The sequence below is a fragment of the Pseudozyma flocculosa genome, assembly GCF_000417875.1.
Source record: "Pseudozyma flocculosa PF-1 unplaced genomic scaffold scaffold00013, whole genome shotgun sequence".
Taxonomy (NCBI): Eukaryota; Fungi; Basidiomycota; class Ustilaginomycetes; order Ustilaginales; family Ustilaginaceae; genus Pseudozyma; species Pseudozyma flocculosa.
The window spans coordinates 334,995-348,018 of NW_006920881.1; the positions used below are offsets into that span (position 1 = coordinate 334,995).

The 13,024-nt window shown below is 64.9% G+C and overlaps 5 protein-coding genes across 5 annotated transcripts; 3 read left to right on the plus strand and 2 right to left on the minus strand.

Moving 5' to 3' along the window:
• Nucleotides 1-97: 97 nt before the first annotated feature.
• On the minus strand, nt 98-1,377 carry PFL1_04119 (uncharacterized protein; the record flags this gene model as incomplete). The annotated part of the gene is made up of 3 exons (XM_007881643.1): nt 98-296; nt 436-774; nt 887-1,377. 3 exons carry the CDS (start codon nt 1,375-1,377, stop codon nt 98-100), a joined length of 1,029 nt encoding a protein of 342 aa, XP_007879834.1.
• A 1,125-nt stretch (nt 1,378-2,502) lies between these two features.
• Nucleotides 2,503-3,657, plus strand: PFL1_04120 (uncharacterized protein; the record flags this gene model as incomplete). The annotated part of the gene is made up of 2 exons (XM_007881644.1): nt 2,503-3,524; nt 3,636-3,657. The coding sequence occupies 2 exons, from the start codon at nt 2,503-2,505 to the stop codon at nt 3,655-3,657; spliced, it is 1,044 nt and encodes a 347-aa protein (XP_007879835.1).
• A 176-nt stretch (nt 3,658-3,833) lies between these two features.
• On the minus strand, nt 3,834-5,312 carry PFL1_04121 (uncharacterized protein; the record flags this gene model as incomplete). The annotated part of the gene is made up of 1 exon (XM_007881645.1): nt 3,834-5,312. One exon carries the CDS (start codon nt 5,310-5,312, stop codon nt 3,834-3,836), a length of 1,479 nt encoding a protein of 492 aa, XP_007879836.1.
• A 799-nt stretch (nt 5,313-6,111) lies between these two features.
• On the plus strand, nt 6,112-8,396 carry PFL1_04122 (uncharacterized protein; the record flags this gene model as incomplete). Its single annotated transcript, XM_007881646.1, has 2 exons — nt 6,112-7,791; nt 7,932-8,396. 2 exons carry the CDS (start codon nt 6,112-6,114, stop codon nt 8,394-8,396), a joined length of 2,145 nt encoding a protein of 714 aa, XP_007879837.1.
• Nucleotides 8,397-8,982: 586 nt separating this feature from the next.
• On the plus strand, nt 8,983-11,500 carry PFL1_04123 (uncharacterized protein; the record flags this gene model as incomplete). The annotated part of the gene is made up of 2 exons (XM_007881647.1): nt 8,983-9,423; nt 9,524-11,500. 2 exons carry the CDS (start codon nt 8,983-8,985, stop codon nt 11,498-11,500), a joined length of 2,418 nt encoding a protein of 805 aa, XP_007879838.1.
• Between the last annotated feature and the right edge of the window lie 1,524 nt (nt 11,501-13,024).

Here is a 13,024-nt window from a genome sequence, read left to right on the forward strand (position 1 = left end):
GAGACGAGAGAGACGAGAGAGAGAGAGAGACGACGAGAGAGNGAGAAGAGAGAGAGAGAGCCGGGGACCCTAGAAAGACAAAGACGACGCGGGGGTTCTAGGACAAGGACAGGGTCACGTAGCTTTCGACGCATTCGCGCCAGTCGTCGGACGAGATGGCAAACGAGCCGTCCTTGGAGTTGTAGCGCGCCGGCTGGCGCAGCCGGTCAAAGGCGTCCCACCACCACGAGTGGATCTCGGCGTCGATGTCTTTTGGGTTGGCCGGTGTGCCGGGACGTCCGAGTTTCCAAGGTTTGCTGTGGTGCGTGCGCGGCGAGGCGGGATCGGAGGCGAAGAGATGACGCTGGTTAGTCACCGTCCCCGGCTGTCCTCCGGACGAGAAAGAAGGAGGAGAGGAAGGGGAAGGGAGCAAGGTGGGAAAGGCCGGGCACTCACTCGAGGATGTAGTGGACGTTCCTGACCTCTTGATCGCGCCAGATGTTGGGGTGTACCGTCTTTAGCTTTTTGAGGGCGTTGTAGGTCCAGGGGAGGATCTTTACGCGGTCCTCGAACCAATCTGCGAGGAAGTCCTGGTCGGGGAAGCGGTAGGCGACGACGCGCGGGTCGGTGTTGATGCGCTCGATCATGCGGCGCAGCGTCGTCGAGTCTGGACGGAGCACGACGAGACCCGAGTTGATGAGGCGGTGCGTGGGCGGCGATGACGCGGTGGGCTGGAGGGGCGAGGTGAGGGCCGACGGGTGCGACTGAGGAGTGTAGCCGCAGTTGGCCGGGATCCTGCAGGGGGTCTCGGAAGCGCGGGGAGGCAGCGGTGATGGTCAGTCGAGTCGAGTCGGCGCGAAAGCGAGCGAAAGAGGCAAAAGGGACGGGGGCAACGGGGCCTCCTCACCAGTCGTCGGGATACGTCTTGATGCGGTTGGGGTTGCAGGTGCAGGCAAACGAGCTTGCGATCCACTGGTCAGCCTTGTCTGGAGCGCCGTGCGGTGCAAAGACGGTATCGTCGAGCATGAGCTCGTCCATGTTGCGGGTGACGAGCATGTCGCTGTCGACGAGGACGACGCGGTCGTACTCGTCGAGGTCCCATACGCGCAGCTTTGTCCACACCTCGCCGAAGCGGGGGGTGGCGAGGTGGGTGCCGGCGAGCTGCGGGTAGATGGGCTCGACGGGGCGTACGACGACGTTGCGGATGGCGGCGAGGACGGCGAGGGCGCGGTGGGAGAGCTTGGACGTGGTCATGACGACGAGCGGGTAGCGCGAGGCGTGAGTGCGCAGCAGCGAGTCGGCAAAGACGACGAGGCCCGGCAGGAGGTGCTCGGACGTCATGAGCGTCGCCCAGCACGCGCGCTCGTCGGAGGGGATGGCCGACGGCGGCGGCGTCATGGTCGTCGTCGTCGTCGTGGTGGTGGTGGTTGTGATGGGTTCCGGCATGGTGGCGGCGAGGTCCGAGATGGAGCAAGAGAGGGGGAGGGTGACAGATGGAGGAGAGGCGGTAACGAAGTGAGGAGGGAGAGGAAGGGTGAAGAAGCAAGTGTCGAGGATTAAGGCTCTACGAAGGAAGGGGTGCGAGACAGGCTCATCGTACCGACGATCAAGAAGCCGCAGGAAGCAGGCAGCAGGCAGCAGGTCAGTTCGGGTCAGAGTCAGGGACCAGGGACCAGGGACCAGGGACCAGGGACCAGGATCGTCCCTCGGCCTGCCCGCCTAGGCCTCTCTGTCCGCCGGAAGGAAACAGAGGCCAGGGTCCGCTTGTCAAATCTTGCATCGACGGCGGCTCAATGGCCCAGGCAGGCAGGCAGGCAGGGCTAGGCGCAGCCAGAAACGCGGGCAGGTGGAGCAATCCAAGCCGACGTGGGTCAGACGGCCAGGCAGGCGGACCGTCGGCGCCGCTGCACATCGCCCTGCCCTGCCTGCCTCTCCCTCCATGGCATCCAGGCACCGCACGGCCGTTGCAGATCCCCCCCGCCGTCGCTGCGTCAGACAGGACAAAGGCAGCCCCCGGAGCCTTCCTCCACGACCAGTCGTCCAGATCCCTCACCAAACGACTGCGAGTGCTGTCAAGTGGCAAGCCTCGCCACCAGCCTCCGTCCCGCTGGCCCGCTTCCTGAGCCCAGGCTGAGGTCGCAGTCTTCTGCCCAAAAGCGAGGTGTATATATATGCATTATTTCTCCCTCGTGGCACAGCTGCCTCCTTAGCTCAGTGGTAGAGCGCGTCACTAGTACGCTTGTACGCCTCCGGTCCCTCCCGGATCGCCATGACGAGGTCAGTCGTTCAAATCGGCTAGGAGGCAAATCTTTTTCGATACTTTTTTTCTTGGGGTCGGAATCGTTCTTCCGCCACGCTGCGGGCCGGCCCCTGACGCCTGTCACGCTCGCTCGGGCCTCCGGGGACGCAAGCTGGATCGCTCCGGTCCTTCTCATCCATCATCGCTGTTACCACCACCACCACTTTCTTCGTCGCCCGCCGACCACGCAACAGATACCACCACCGACAGAACCCGACGCCACGATGGCCAAGCCCACCACCTCTCCGGACCCGCCGAGGATCGAAATCCCCAATGCGGGTTCGACCGAGCAGTACTGGATCGACTCGACGCACGCCGACAAGATGCGCTTCTGGGCCAAGCGATGGTACCCGACGGCGGCATCTTCGTCGAGCGGCGACGACGAGGCTGCGGGGCAAGACGAGGTGCAGCCCAAGTCGTGCACCGTCTTCTGCCACGGCTTCGTCGAGTACTCGGAACGGTACCGCGAGATCTTCAAAGTGTGGCCCTCGAAGGGCCACGAGATCGTCGCCTTTGACCAGCGCGGGTGGGGCGAGACGGCGGCGGCCACGGCCAACCCGGCCAAGGCGTACGGCTACGCCACCTGGCCGCTCCAGTTCGAGGACCTGGAAAACGTGGTGCGCCAAACGCGGCAGCGGCTCGACGAGCGGTGGGGCAAGGACGCCGTGCCCATCTTCAACATGGGCCAGTCGATGGGCGGTGGCATCGTCCTCGCCTTCCAGACGCGCTCCGACGCGTGGAAAATGGCCAACAGGACCAGCAGCCCGTCGGCCGAGGCGCGCGACCTGGTCAGGGGCACCATTGCCGTCGCGCCGTGGTTGCGTCTGACTGAGCCGCCGCACCCGCTGCTCGCCTGGGTGGGCAACAACATCATGTCCAAGATCCCCGGCATGCCGTGGTACGTCGACCTCAAGGGCGCCAACATCTGCCGCGACCCCGTCGTCGCCGCCAACTTTGAAAACGACCGCTTCTGCCAGAAAAAGGTCTACATCAAGACCATCGCCGGCCCCCTATTCGGCGGACCGGCCATCATCACCCGCGACTACGAGCACTGGCCCAAGGACAAGCCCCTCCTCGCCCTCCACGGCACCGGCGACCTCGTCACCGACCACCTCGGCACAAAGCAGCTCGTCGACAACATCGCCAGCACGGACGACAAGGAGTTTAAGCAGCTCGACGGCTTCTACCACGACATCCTCATGGAGCCGGGTCAGGACAAGATCGACGCGGCCCAGTACATCGTCGAGTGAGTGGCGACGCAGTCTGTCGCTTGTGTGTGCGTGTGCAGATCGGGCAGCGGGACTCGTCCAGGCTGACCAGAGCATCCCTTGCGCGCTCCCCGTCCTCCACGTACCAGCTGGATCGAGAAGCGATGCTAGAACCCGTTCGCCACCGCCGCTCCACCGATCGGGGGGCGAGTAGACGCTCCACGACCACCGCGGATCCCCCTGGCTTCTTCCAGTCTCTGCTTCATCATACCCCCCAGCTTGTTCTTGTCTACACGTACACGTCCCCGATCGGAAGCGCTTCCACGCCGCGGCCCCCGCGTATCCCATCAGACCGGCACAATGACGCGGAGCAACTCGCGCTCCCACTCGCGCAGACCCTGGTCGTCTCTCGGCGTCTGGTACCCCGGCTCGCGCTGTTCCTTGTTTAGCTCGTCGATGGCGTCGGCAAACACCTCCCACGGCAGACAGTTTCCCTTGATGACCGGAGGATTGGACGATGCCGCCTCGCCTGCATCGGCCGGCTGCGGCTGCGTCGTGGCGACGGCGCTCTGCGAGACGGCAGGCGTGTCGATGCTCCACTCGCCCTGCCGCGTGCGCGTCAGCACCTGGACGTGCGCTGCCGAGCCGGCGGCCATGGCCAGGTCGTGCACGATGGACCGCACGTACGTTCCCGAGGAGACCGTCATTTCCAGGGTAAAGGCTGGCGGAGCCGATGGTGCTGGTTCGCCGCCGTCAGCCTCGGTCTGTTCCGGTAGATCAGGAGCGGCAGCGGCAAGGCCAGACCCAGACTCTGTCGACACCGCTGCGTTGGCCGGTGTCGTCTCGTCTGCCTCTGCGGCCGCTGCTGCACCGGCCTCGCCGTCCTCGTCGACCTTGCGCGTGTCGCCCATTCCCTCGCCGACGCCGGCAATCTGCCTCACCCTTCCCACGAGGGCTTTTTCGTCGTCGGGCACCTCGCGCTCGGGCTCCTTGAACGCGTGCCGCCCGGCGGGCAGCCAGTCGACGAGGCGGAGCTCGTCGACGCGCACCTTGCGCGCCTCGATGGGTCTGGGCAGCTCAAGGCCTTCCCTGGCGTACTCGAAGAGCCGCTTGCCGTCGATGCGGACCGCCGAGTAGAGCGGGGGGAACTGGAGGAGCGAGCCGGTGAAGTTGGGCAAGAGGCTGCCGAGGAGGTGCGGGTTGACGTGGTGGAAGGGTGCGCGGGAGAGGATGGGGTCGCAGCAGTCGTACGAGGTGGTGGCCGAGCCGAGGAGCGCCGTGGTGCGGTACTCTTTTGTGCAGTCGAGGTACTTTTGGAGGTGCTTTGTGCCTGCGCCGACGCCAATGACGAGGACGCCGTCGGCGAGCGGGTCGAGGGTGCCGCCCTGACCGATCTTTGGCGCTCCTGCTGCTGCGCCTCCGAAGCCTCCTCCCCGCCTGCCCTTGCCCCACTTTCCTCGCTTCTTGTTGTGGTCCCTGACGGGTTTGCCGTCGGCATCGGCAAAGAGGGGCGACGAGGCAAAGAGGGGTTTGAGCTGGTCGAGGAGCGACATGGACGTGGGGCCGCTGGGCTTGTTGACGCCAAAGAGTCCCGAGAGGGGCCGCTTTGCTATCGCTGCCGTGGCGGATGAGGCCGCGCGAGCTGCAGAGCCCAGCGAGGTGGCTGCCATGGCGTTCGATGTGGGAGCCGTGGCAGGGGCGGCAGCGGCAGCGGGAGCTGGGGCGGGAGGTGGGGCCGAGTCGGTGGTCTGCTCAGCAGATGGGGTCGAAGAGGGCTGAGCGGCGTCGGTGGGTGTAGCAGTCTGGTTGGTATCTTGCGCGTCCATGCTAGGGAGTTTACGGTGAGGGAGCGAGCAGTCGGTGTGAGTTGGAGGATGGGAGCGAGGGGAGCCGAGAGTCCGGAGCGAGGAGCCAGAAGAGGTTGGTGGTTGGTTTGCCTGCCCAAAGAGGCCACCGAGGGTCATCAGCCCGAGCCAGCCAGTCGGCCCCCAAGAAGAAAACCCAAAAAAAGTGGAGCAGGCTGGGCTGGCCGCCCTCGACGTGGGCCACCAGCACAGCAGCCAGATAGACAGGCTGACGAGGGATCGGGAAAGGGAAGAGGGAAGGCCGCAACCAGGCCAAAAAATGCAGCCAGGCCAGGCCAGGCCAGCCAAGCCAGGCCCTGAAAAACCGCAGCCTGACGAGGAGCGCCAACTTTGGCCAGCTGGCTCCTCGGCCGCTCTCTGGCTCCTTCCACCACCCGCCGATCCCTGCCCCGACCCTGAACCTGACCCTGACCCTGTTCCTCGCCATGATCCCCCTCTAGCATCAGATCGCCGCCTCCTCGACCTTCGACAGCGGCCTGTCACCTCGACACGGAAGCTCGCCATCCACGACGCACGCCGTCGCGATTCGGTCCAGAGCCTCGTTCCTGGCCGTGCGTGGCCCATCGACGCTCGAGCCTCTTTTCCCCTGTCTTCCCTCCTTTGCAAACCAAGCTCTGCTCCGGGAAGCTGGTTCTGCGACGAACGCCATCGCCCGAGGCATTCGGCCCATTCGCGCCCATACCCTTCCCTGCGGCCCTACCCTTGACGACCTCGCGACTCAGCTCACCTCCTCCTCGCTGTGCGACTCCGCCCGCCCACCATGTCCAGCACGGCCCACTCACCCCAAAAGATCAAGCTGTGCGAGCACATCCTGCTCCAGCACTTTGGCCCCATCACCGCCCGCGTCGGCGCCCTCCTGCTCCGCCGCGGTCGCATGACCGTCCGCGACCTCTCTCGCTTTCTCAAGCAGCCCACCTCTCGCACCAACCGCGGACACACGGACCCACTCTCGGCCGCCGGCACCTCATCGGCCGCAGCCGCAACTGCACCGGGCGGCGCCCCCAATGCTCCGTTGCCCGTGCCTAAGCGACTCATCCAGCAGGCCATCATGACCATGATCCAGCACGGCTGCGCCTGGCACAGCTCCACCGACCCGGAGCTCGGCGACGAGGCGCAAGAGTACTTTGAGATCAACCCAAACGAGGTCCTTGCGCGGCTCCGATTCGGAAAGTACATCAGCATCGCCGAGGACTTTATCGGGCCGGACGCCGCACGCATCGTCATGCTCGTCCTCAAGCACGGCAAGATGCAGGCGCGCGATCTCCTCGAGCAGATGACGGCCCCACCACCGCCACAGCCTGATGACCCCGCAGCCGCCGGGATCGGCGCAGAGGGTGTGTCGGCCTCCAACGGCCACGCCAATGGTGCCGACGCCAAGGCCGGTTCCAAGCGCAAGGCCGATGTGCGCGAGCAGGAGCTGCGGGTCGAGGCCGTCAAGCGTCAGCTGGTCCACCTCCTCTACCACACCTACCTCCGCCCCTCGACGCTGGCGCAGCACGTCTCGCCGCGCGACAAGGAGATTGCCTACGAGACGAGAGAACGACGCAAGATCAAGGGCATCCCCACGCCAAAGGAGCTCAAGGAGATTCGCACCCGCGTGCTCAACATGATTGCCGAAGAGAGGGAAAAGGAGTGGGAGGCCGATGACGCCTCGTCCAGGCCGGCACACCAGGTGGCGGCGGGCGGCGAGACGCGGCGCGGCCTGGTCCGAAAGTCGCAATCGGCCCTGGCCATGGCCAACGCGGCTGCGACCCTGGGGAAGTCGTCCAAGCGGGCAAAGACGAGCGCCAAGGACAAGAAGGGCAAGGACAAGGAGCTCAACGGCTTTCCGGCCTCGATCCACTCGGGCAAGGCCGATCCGGCCGACGACTTTGACCTCGATCTCGACGTCTGGCTGCGCATCAACTCGGATCGCTTCGACATCCACGTCCGCAACGAGATCATGGTCGAGGCGATCCGGTCGCGCTACAACAGCACCGCCGCCGAGGTGTTCCGCCACCTGATCGAGGCGAGCGAGTCGGCGTCGAGCCGCCAGAGTGTGCGCGATGCGTATTCGGCGGGCGTCTCGCTGACGCTGCTGGCGCCCAAGCTGCCCTCGACGCTGCAGATCCAAAAGGGCTTTGACCGGCGCTCGTTTGGCAAGGACAAGGCGACGCCGACGCGGCAGGAGTTCCTGGCCGAGTACTGCGCCATTTTCGCCCACCTCGACGACATCTCCACCAGGGCCAAGACGCAGCGGTTCGTCTCACCGCACGGCGAGGGCACCACCAAGGCCGCCTCGGGCAGAAAGGTGGCGTCGAGCTACCGCGTCGACTATCGCAACACGGCCGAGCGCATGCGCCACGACCTGCTGAAGAACGTTGTCGAGGAAAAGTTTGGCACCGCGGCCGTCCGCATCATGGGCATCCTGCGCGACAAGGGCAAGCTCGAGGAGAAGCACGTGAGTTGCGCGCCAGAGCGGCCACCGACCCCGACCGCCCATTCCCATCCACCTGCTGCATGCATGTGTAGCGCGCGCGATCGCTGACGGCAACCCTCTCTTTCATGCTCTCCTACCGCGCCTGTACCTCTTGCCACCAGATCTCGCGCCTTGCGCTCATCAGCATCAACGAGACGCGCGACATCTGCTCGCGGCTGTTTGCGTCGTCGCTGCTGGGGCTGCAGGAGATTCCAAAGACCAAGGACCGGGATCCGGCCAAGACGTTTTTCCTGTGGTTCGTCGACGAGGAAAAGTGCAAGGCGTGGCTGATTGACCGGCTGTACCAGACGCTGGCGAGGCTGGGGCAGCGGCGCAACGAGGAGATGCGGAGGCAGGCTCCGCTGCTGCGCAAGGTCGAGCGGACCGACGTCAAGAGCGACACCGTCGGCCTGCTCAGCGAGTGGGAGCGCGAAAACTGGCACAGGCTCGAAATGATCCTCCAGGCCATCACCGTCGCCGAAAACAGGGTCGAGATGGACGTCTTTGTACTAAGAGACCTCGCCGTCGCCCCCCTCGGCGCTAGCGGCACCGGTGTCGGTGCCGCCGATGGATCCGCCGCTCCGTGATCCAGTCGGGCCCTACAGAGTTGAAGCAATAGTACCACGCCATGCGGCCCATCACCCTGCTCAGGGGGGACCTTTCGCCCGCCCCAGAACTGCCCAGCCGAGAGCAGCCCGTGTTCCCAAGCGTCTATACAGCAGTAGAAGCAGCAGCAGCAGCAGCACTGAGGGTGTCGATTCGAAGAGCAAAAAGGACGAAAGAAAACGCGACGCCTTCCGTTGAAGGCAAAAGGGTATGACAAGAGTGGGATTCGAACCCACGCCCGAAGATAGCAGATTGCCCCTCGCTGCTGCGAGGTATCTTCCTTAATGCTACGCCTTAGACCACTCGGCCATCTTGCCCCTTGGTGTTCGACGCGCCAGTCATTGTAAATATAACTGCTGCTGTATTGAACCTAGTCGCCTCCACCTGAGCCAGTCCGGAGGCCACGACGCTCGGGCTGGGCCAGGCATGTCGCGTCGCTGCCTCCCGCCCTCCATCTTCCAGCTCACCCATTCTATCCATCGAGAGGTCTCTTGCGTCCTTTCGCCGCGGACGCGGTATGGTGGTGTTCGCTGCGCCTTGAAACAAGAGCGGCGCCTCGGATCGAGGATGGGCGACCACGATACGGGCCGATCTCCAGCGCCCAAGCGGATCCGCACCGCGTACCGGCAGGGCGATGGCATCGACACCTCTGCAGATCCGCAGCTGCGGTCCGAGCTGGACGACCAGGGCCGGCTGATCGTCGCGCTCGATCTCGATGCGTTCTACGTCGCGGCGGCGCGCAAACGCGATCCGTCGCTCATCGGCCTCCCCATTGGCATCCAGCAGAAGGGCCTCCTCGCCACCATCAGCTACGAGGCGCGAGCCATGGGGGTCCGCAAGCTCGCCAGCATCTCGGACGCCATCAAGCAGTGCCCCGAGATGATCCTCGTCAACGGCGAAGATCTCTCCTACTTCCGCCTCGTCTCCAACCAGGTCTGGCGGCTCGTCCGCGGCATCGTGTGGGACGGCAGGGTCGAGAAGCTGGGCATGGACGAGCTCTTCTGCGACGTGAGTCGGCGCCGGACGCTTGTGCCTTCTGTCGATGGTCGCTCAGGCTGACCAAACACGCGCTTTGCACCTCGCACATGGACGCTTGCTCTGCTGCCAGGTCACTGAGATGGTAGACGCTCACCTTGCCTCGTTGCCGCCAGCCGGCCAGCACGATGGCCGCAATCTGTGCCGATTTGACATTCGCAAGCGACAGGATGGACAGGGTCGCGGCAGCGCTTCAGCCTCGTCCTCGAGCGGCTTCGACTACGCTCCCTGGCCCACCTTGCCTCAAGGCCACGTCCTGCCGAGTCAGGCCGCCGACAAGCTGCGCAGCTCAGCACCGGATCGCTACCAGCAGCGTCTCTTCGTGGCAGCCCACCTAGCCTCGTACCTCCGCCAGCAGGTCTCGGACAAGATCGGCCTCACCTGCTCGGCTGGTGTTGCACACTCCAAGATGCTGGCCAAGCTGGTCGGCGCCAAGAACAAGCCGAACCAGCAGACGACCTTCGCCCCACGTTCGATCGGGAGGGACCCGATCCGCTCTCGGCTGGACCAGGTGCAGGAGCTCCTCGACCCCTTGGACCTCGGTCAGATCAACGGCTTCGGTCGGGTGGCCGTCGACAAGATCCGCACCGCCCTCCTCGAGGCAGTGCCTGCAGAGCAGCGCGACGCCCGCAGCCGGCTGACGGTCGGCGCCACGCGAAAGGCTGCATCGATGTCGCTGATGACCGGCATCTTTGGCGCCAGAGTCGGCGAGAGGCTTTGGCACCTGGCCTGCGGTATCGACCGAGAGCCCGTCGTGCCGGCGCCTGAGTTTCCAATACAGATCTCGATCGAGGACACATATCCGGGCATACGGGGCCAGGAGATCCATGATCAGATTCTCGTCCTGTCCGAGAGCCTGCTGCGGCGGCTCGAGGCAGAGCTGATCAAGGAGAACCGCGATGCTAGCTTGGACGGCATCAGACACGAAGCAGTGTCCAGCAGCCAGGAGCTGCAGGAGGCTTTGCGCACGGAAGACGTGCCGGGATCAGCTACCTCGGCGCCAGACATGCAGCCTCCGCCGTCGCGGACGGCACAGGTGGCCGTACGAGGCTATCGAGAGGTTGCCGATGCGATAGCGCCCGTGTCTGGAACCAAAGGCGAGGACACCAAGACATGGCTGCGCTACCCGCTTCGGGTGCGTCTGTCCGTGCGTCAGGGCTGGAACAGCCGGATCACCAAGCAAGCGTCCATGCCCGTCCAGATCTTTGACCTCTCCATTTCGCGGCGGGATCGCGCCAAGGTGCTTTACAAGGCGTGCCGGGCGCTGCTGCGGGCGCTCATTGGCGGCGACGATGTGGTGGGCGAGTCGATGAACCTGATCAACATCGCCGCGCTCGATCTGGTGGAACAGAAGCCGACAAAGGCGCTCGAGAGCTTCTTCGCAGCGGCCAAAGCTGCACCTGCCGCCCCCGTCGCCGGCCGACGAAGGGAGCCGGCGATCAAGGCCGATGTCGCAGGGTCCACCAACGCGCCGTCGACTGGTGCGCCGGGCGGCGGCCCTATTGACCTCGACTTTGTCGCTGCGTTGCCCGAGGATCTTCGCGTCGAGGTGATGAGAGAGTATGGTCTGTCGTTGGACCCCAAGCTCGCAGAACTGGGCACCGAACGGGAAGAAGCGGGCCCGCCTGAACCAGAGCCGCCGCCTCTGGCGTTGCCGTCGTCGTCGTCAACTCGCGTTGCAGGTGCTGCGCCAAGTGTCGAGCGCAGCATCCGCTCTCCGTCCGCACCGCCGGACGACGAGGGGCTGCTGTGTCCTCGCTGTCGACTCGAGATGCCAGTCTGGATGCAGCATGACCACGATACGTGGCCTGCCACGGGCTTGCCGCCGCACCTCGTCGTCGGCGGCGGTGCAGAAGACAGCGCCTCGGAGGACCTCGATCTGGATTGCGAGCGCGGCGAGGGCCGCGACAATGCGCATGCCTCGATTGAGGCATCCTCCGACGAGGACACCGTCTGCCGTGAGTGCGAGGCCCTCGTCCCGAGCTGGATGCTGTTGGCCCACGCGCGCTTCCACGAGCTCGACACGAGCCAGTCGGCGAAGAGCGAATGACGGGTTCACGAGTGGCTGATATGGGCGAAGGCCACCTTGGCCTTTTGTCGTTGGTGCGGATCCGGAACGAATGAGCTACGCTCTGCCTTGACCCTTTGCGTACGGAGCTGCCGCAGCTGTGCTCGTCCCAGTCCATCGGTAGGTCGAGGCGATGCGTGTATGTGTGTGGGGAGGGCCAATATGCCAGGTGGCCACGCCCAAAGCATGAGATTCCCGAATGAGGCTCGGCCTGACCCAGACCCTGGCCTGCTGGCTTGCCAGACCGGTTGGCGCAAAAGCCGCGTGAAAAATGCAGACGAAAACAGCTCCGAGCCCTTCGCCGTGCCGCCCCCCCCCCCACTTGAGCCGGCGTGAGGGTCGCCAGCTCGCCGGGATGTGGCCGCGAGCTTCGGCGTGGCGCGACGGACATCTCCGGCGCAGACGCCCCCTACCGCCTCGACATGGCGATACGTAGTCACTCCAAGGAGCGTAAAGCTCGGTCGCCTCGAGCTGTTGCTGCACGGCCAGGAGTGCCCAATGAGGACGTCCGACGCTCGGGAGAGGGACGAGCGATCCAACGTGGGGCAATGGTGATCTGAAATGGACCGACCCGACCGGCTCACTTTGAGCCGCTGCCAGGCTAGACTGCCCTGCCCCCGCCCGCTCAGCGTCCTAGATGATGTGCGCCTGCAACCTCCGCCTTGCTTCTTGCCGGACACGCGCAGAGAAGGGCGAGCAGGCAGGCAAGGCAAGGCGAGGCAGGCATGGGTGCGGAGATGCAAAGAGGGGATGTGCGTGACAGCAGCAGCAGCAGCAGCAGCGAGGGAAGCCCTTGCTGGCCGACCAATGCAGGATGGAAGGAGATGCTCCGACTTTGGTCCTGCGCTCGATGGCCAAATAGACCGCTCAGTCTGGCTGCTGCCGCCGCCACGACCGTACGTGTCTCGACGAGCGCCAGGATGACAATCATGGTCGTACGTACATACACCTTGCGAGCGACGTTTGACACAGAGAGGATAAGAGATCCAGACAAAAGACATCGAGACGCGACCACGGCCGTCGGTCGGGTCGGTTGGCCGTCCTGACGTGGGCCCGGCCGGCTTCTCTTTTTTTCGACTGGAGGTGGCGAGGAGGTGCGACGTGGCCAGTTGAAAGGCGCTGTTGCCCCGCGTCCTCGGCTGAGTGGGAGGCAGGGCCGCTGGGCCCGCAGACGTGGCGCCGAGCTGCTTGCTTGCTTGCTCACCTTCCGGCCAGCTGGTGTTGGAGCCATACGGCGCCAAGGTCAACGGTCGAGATATGGGGCTACACGTACGTACGTACCTTGATAGCGTGCGTGCTGCTCTTTCGAGCACCTCGGCGACCGTCGACCTGTCTCGTGCCTGTCTCTCTTTCTCTTGTCTCTTTTGCTTCTGGCTGCGCCTGATGTGCAGGCAAAAAGGAGAAGAGAGGTTGCAGCAGGCCGTGGGTCGGTCGGTCGGTCCTGGGCTGACCGGTGCTTCCGGTGGGCTCCTCCCTCCCATGCGCCGGTGAGCCGACTTGACCTTT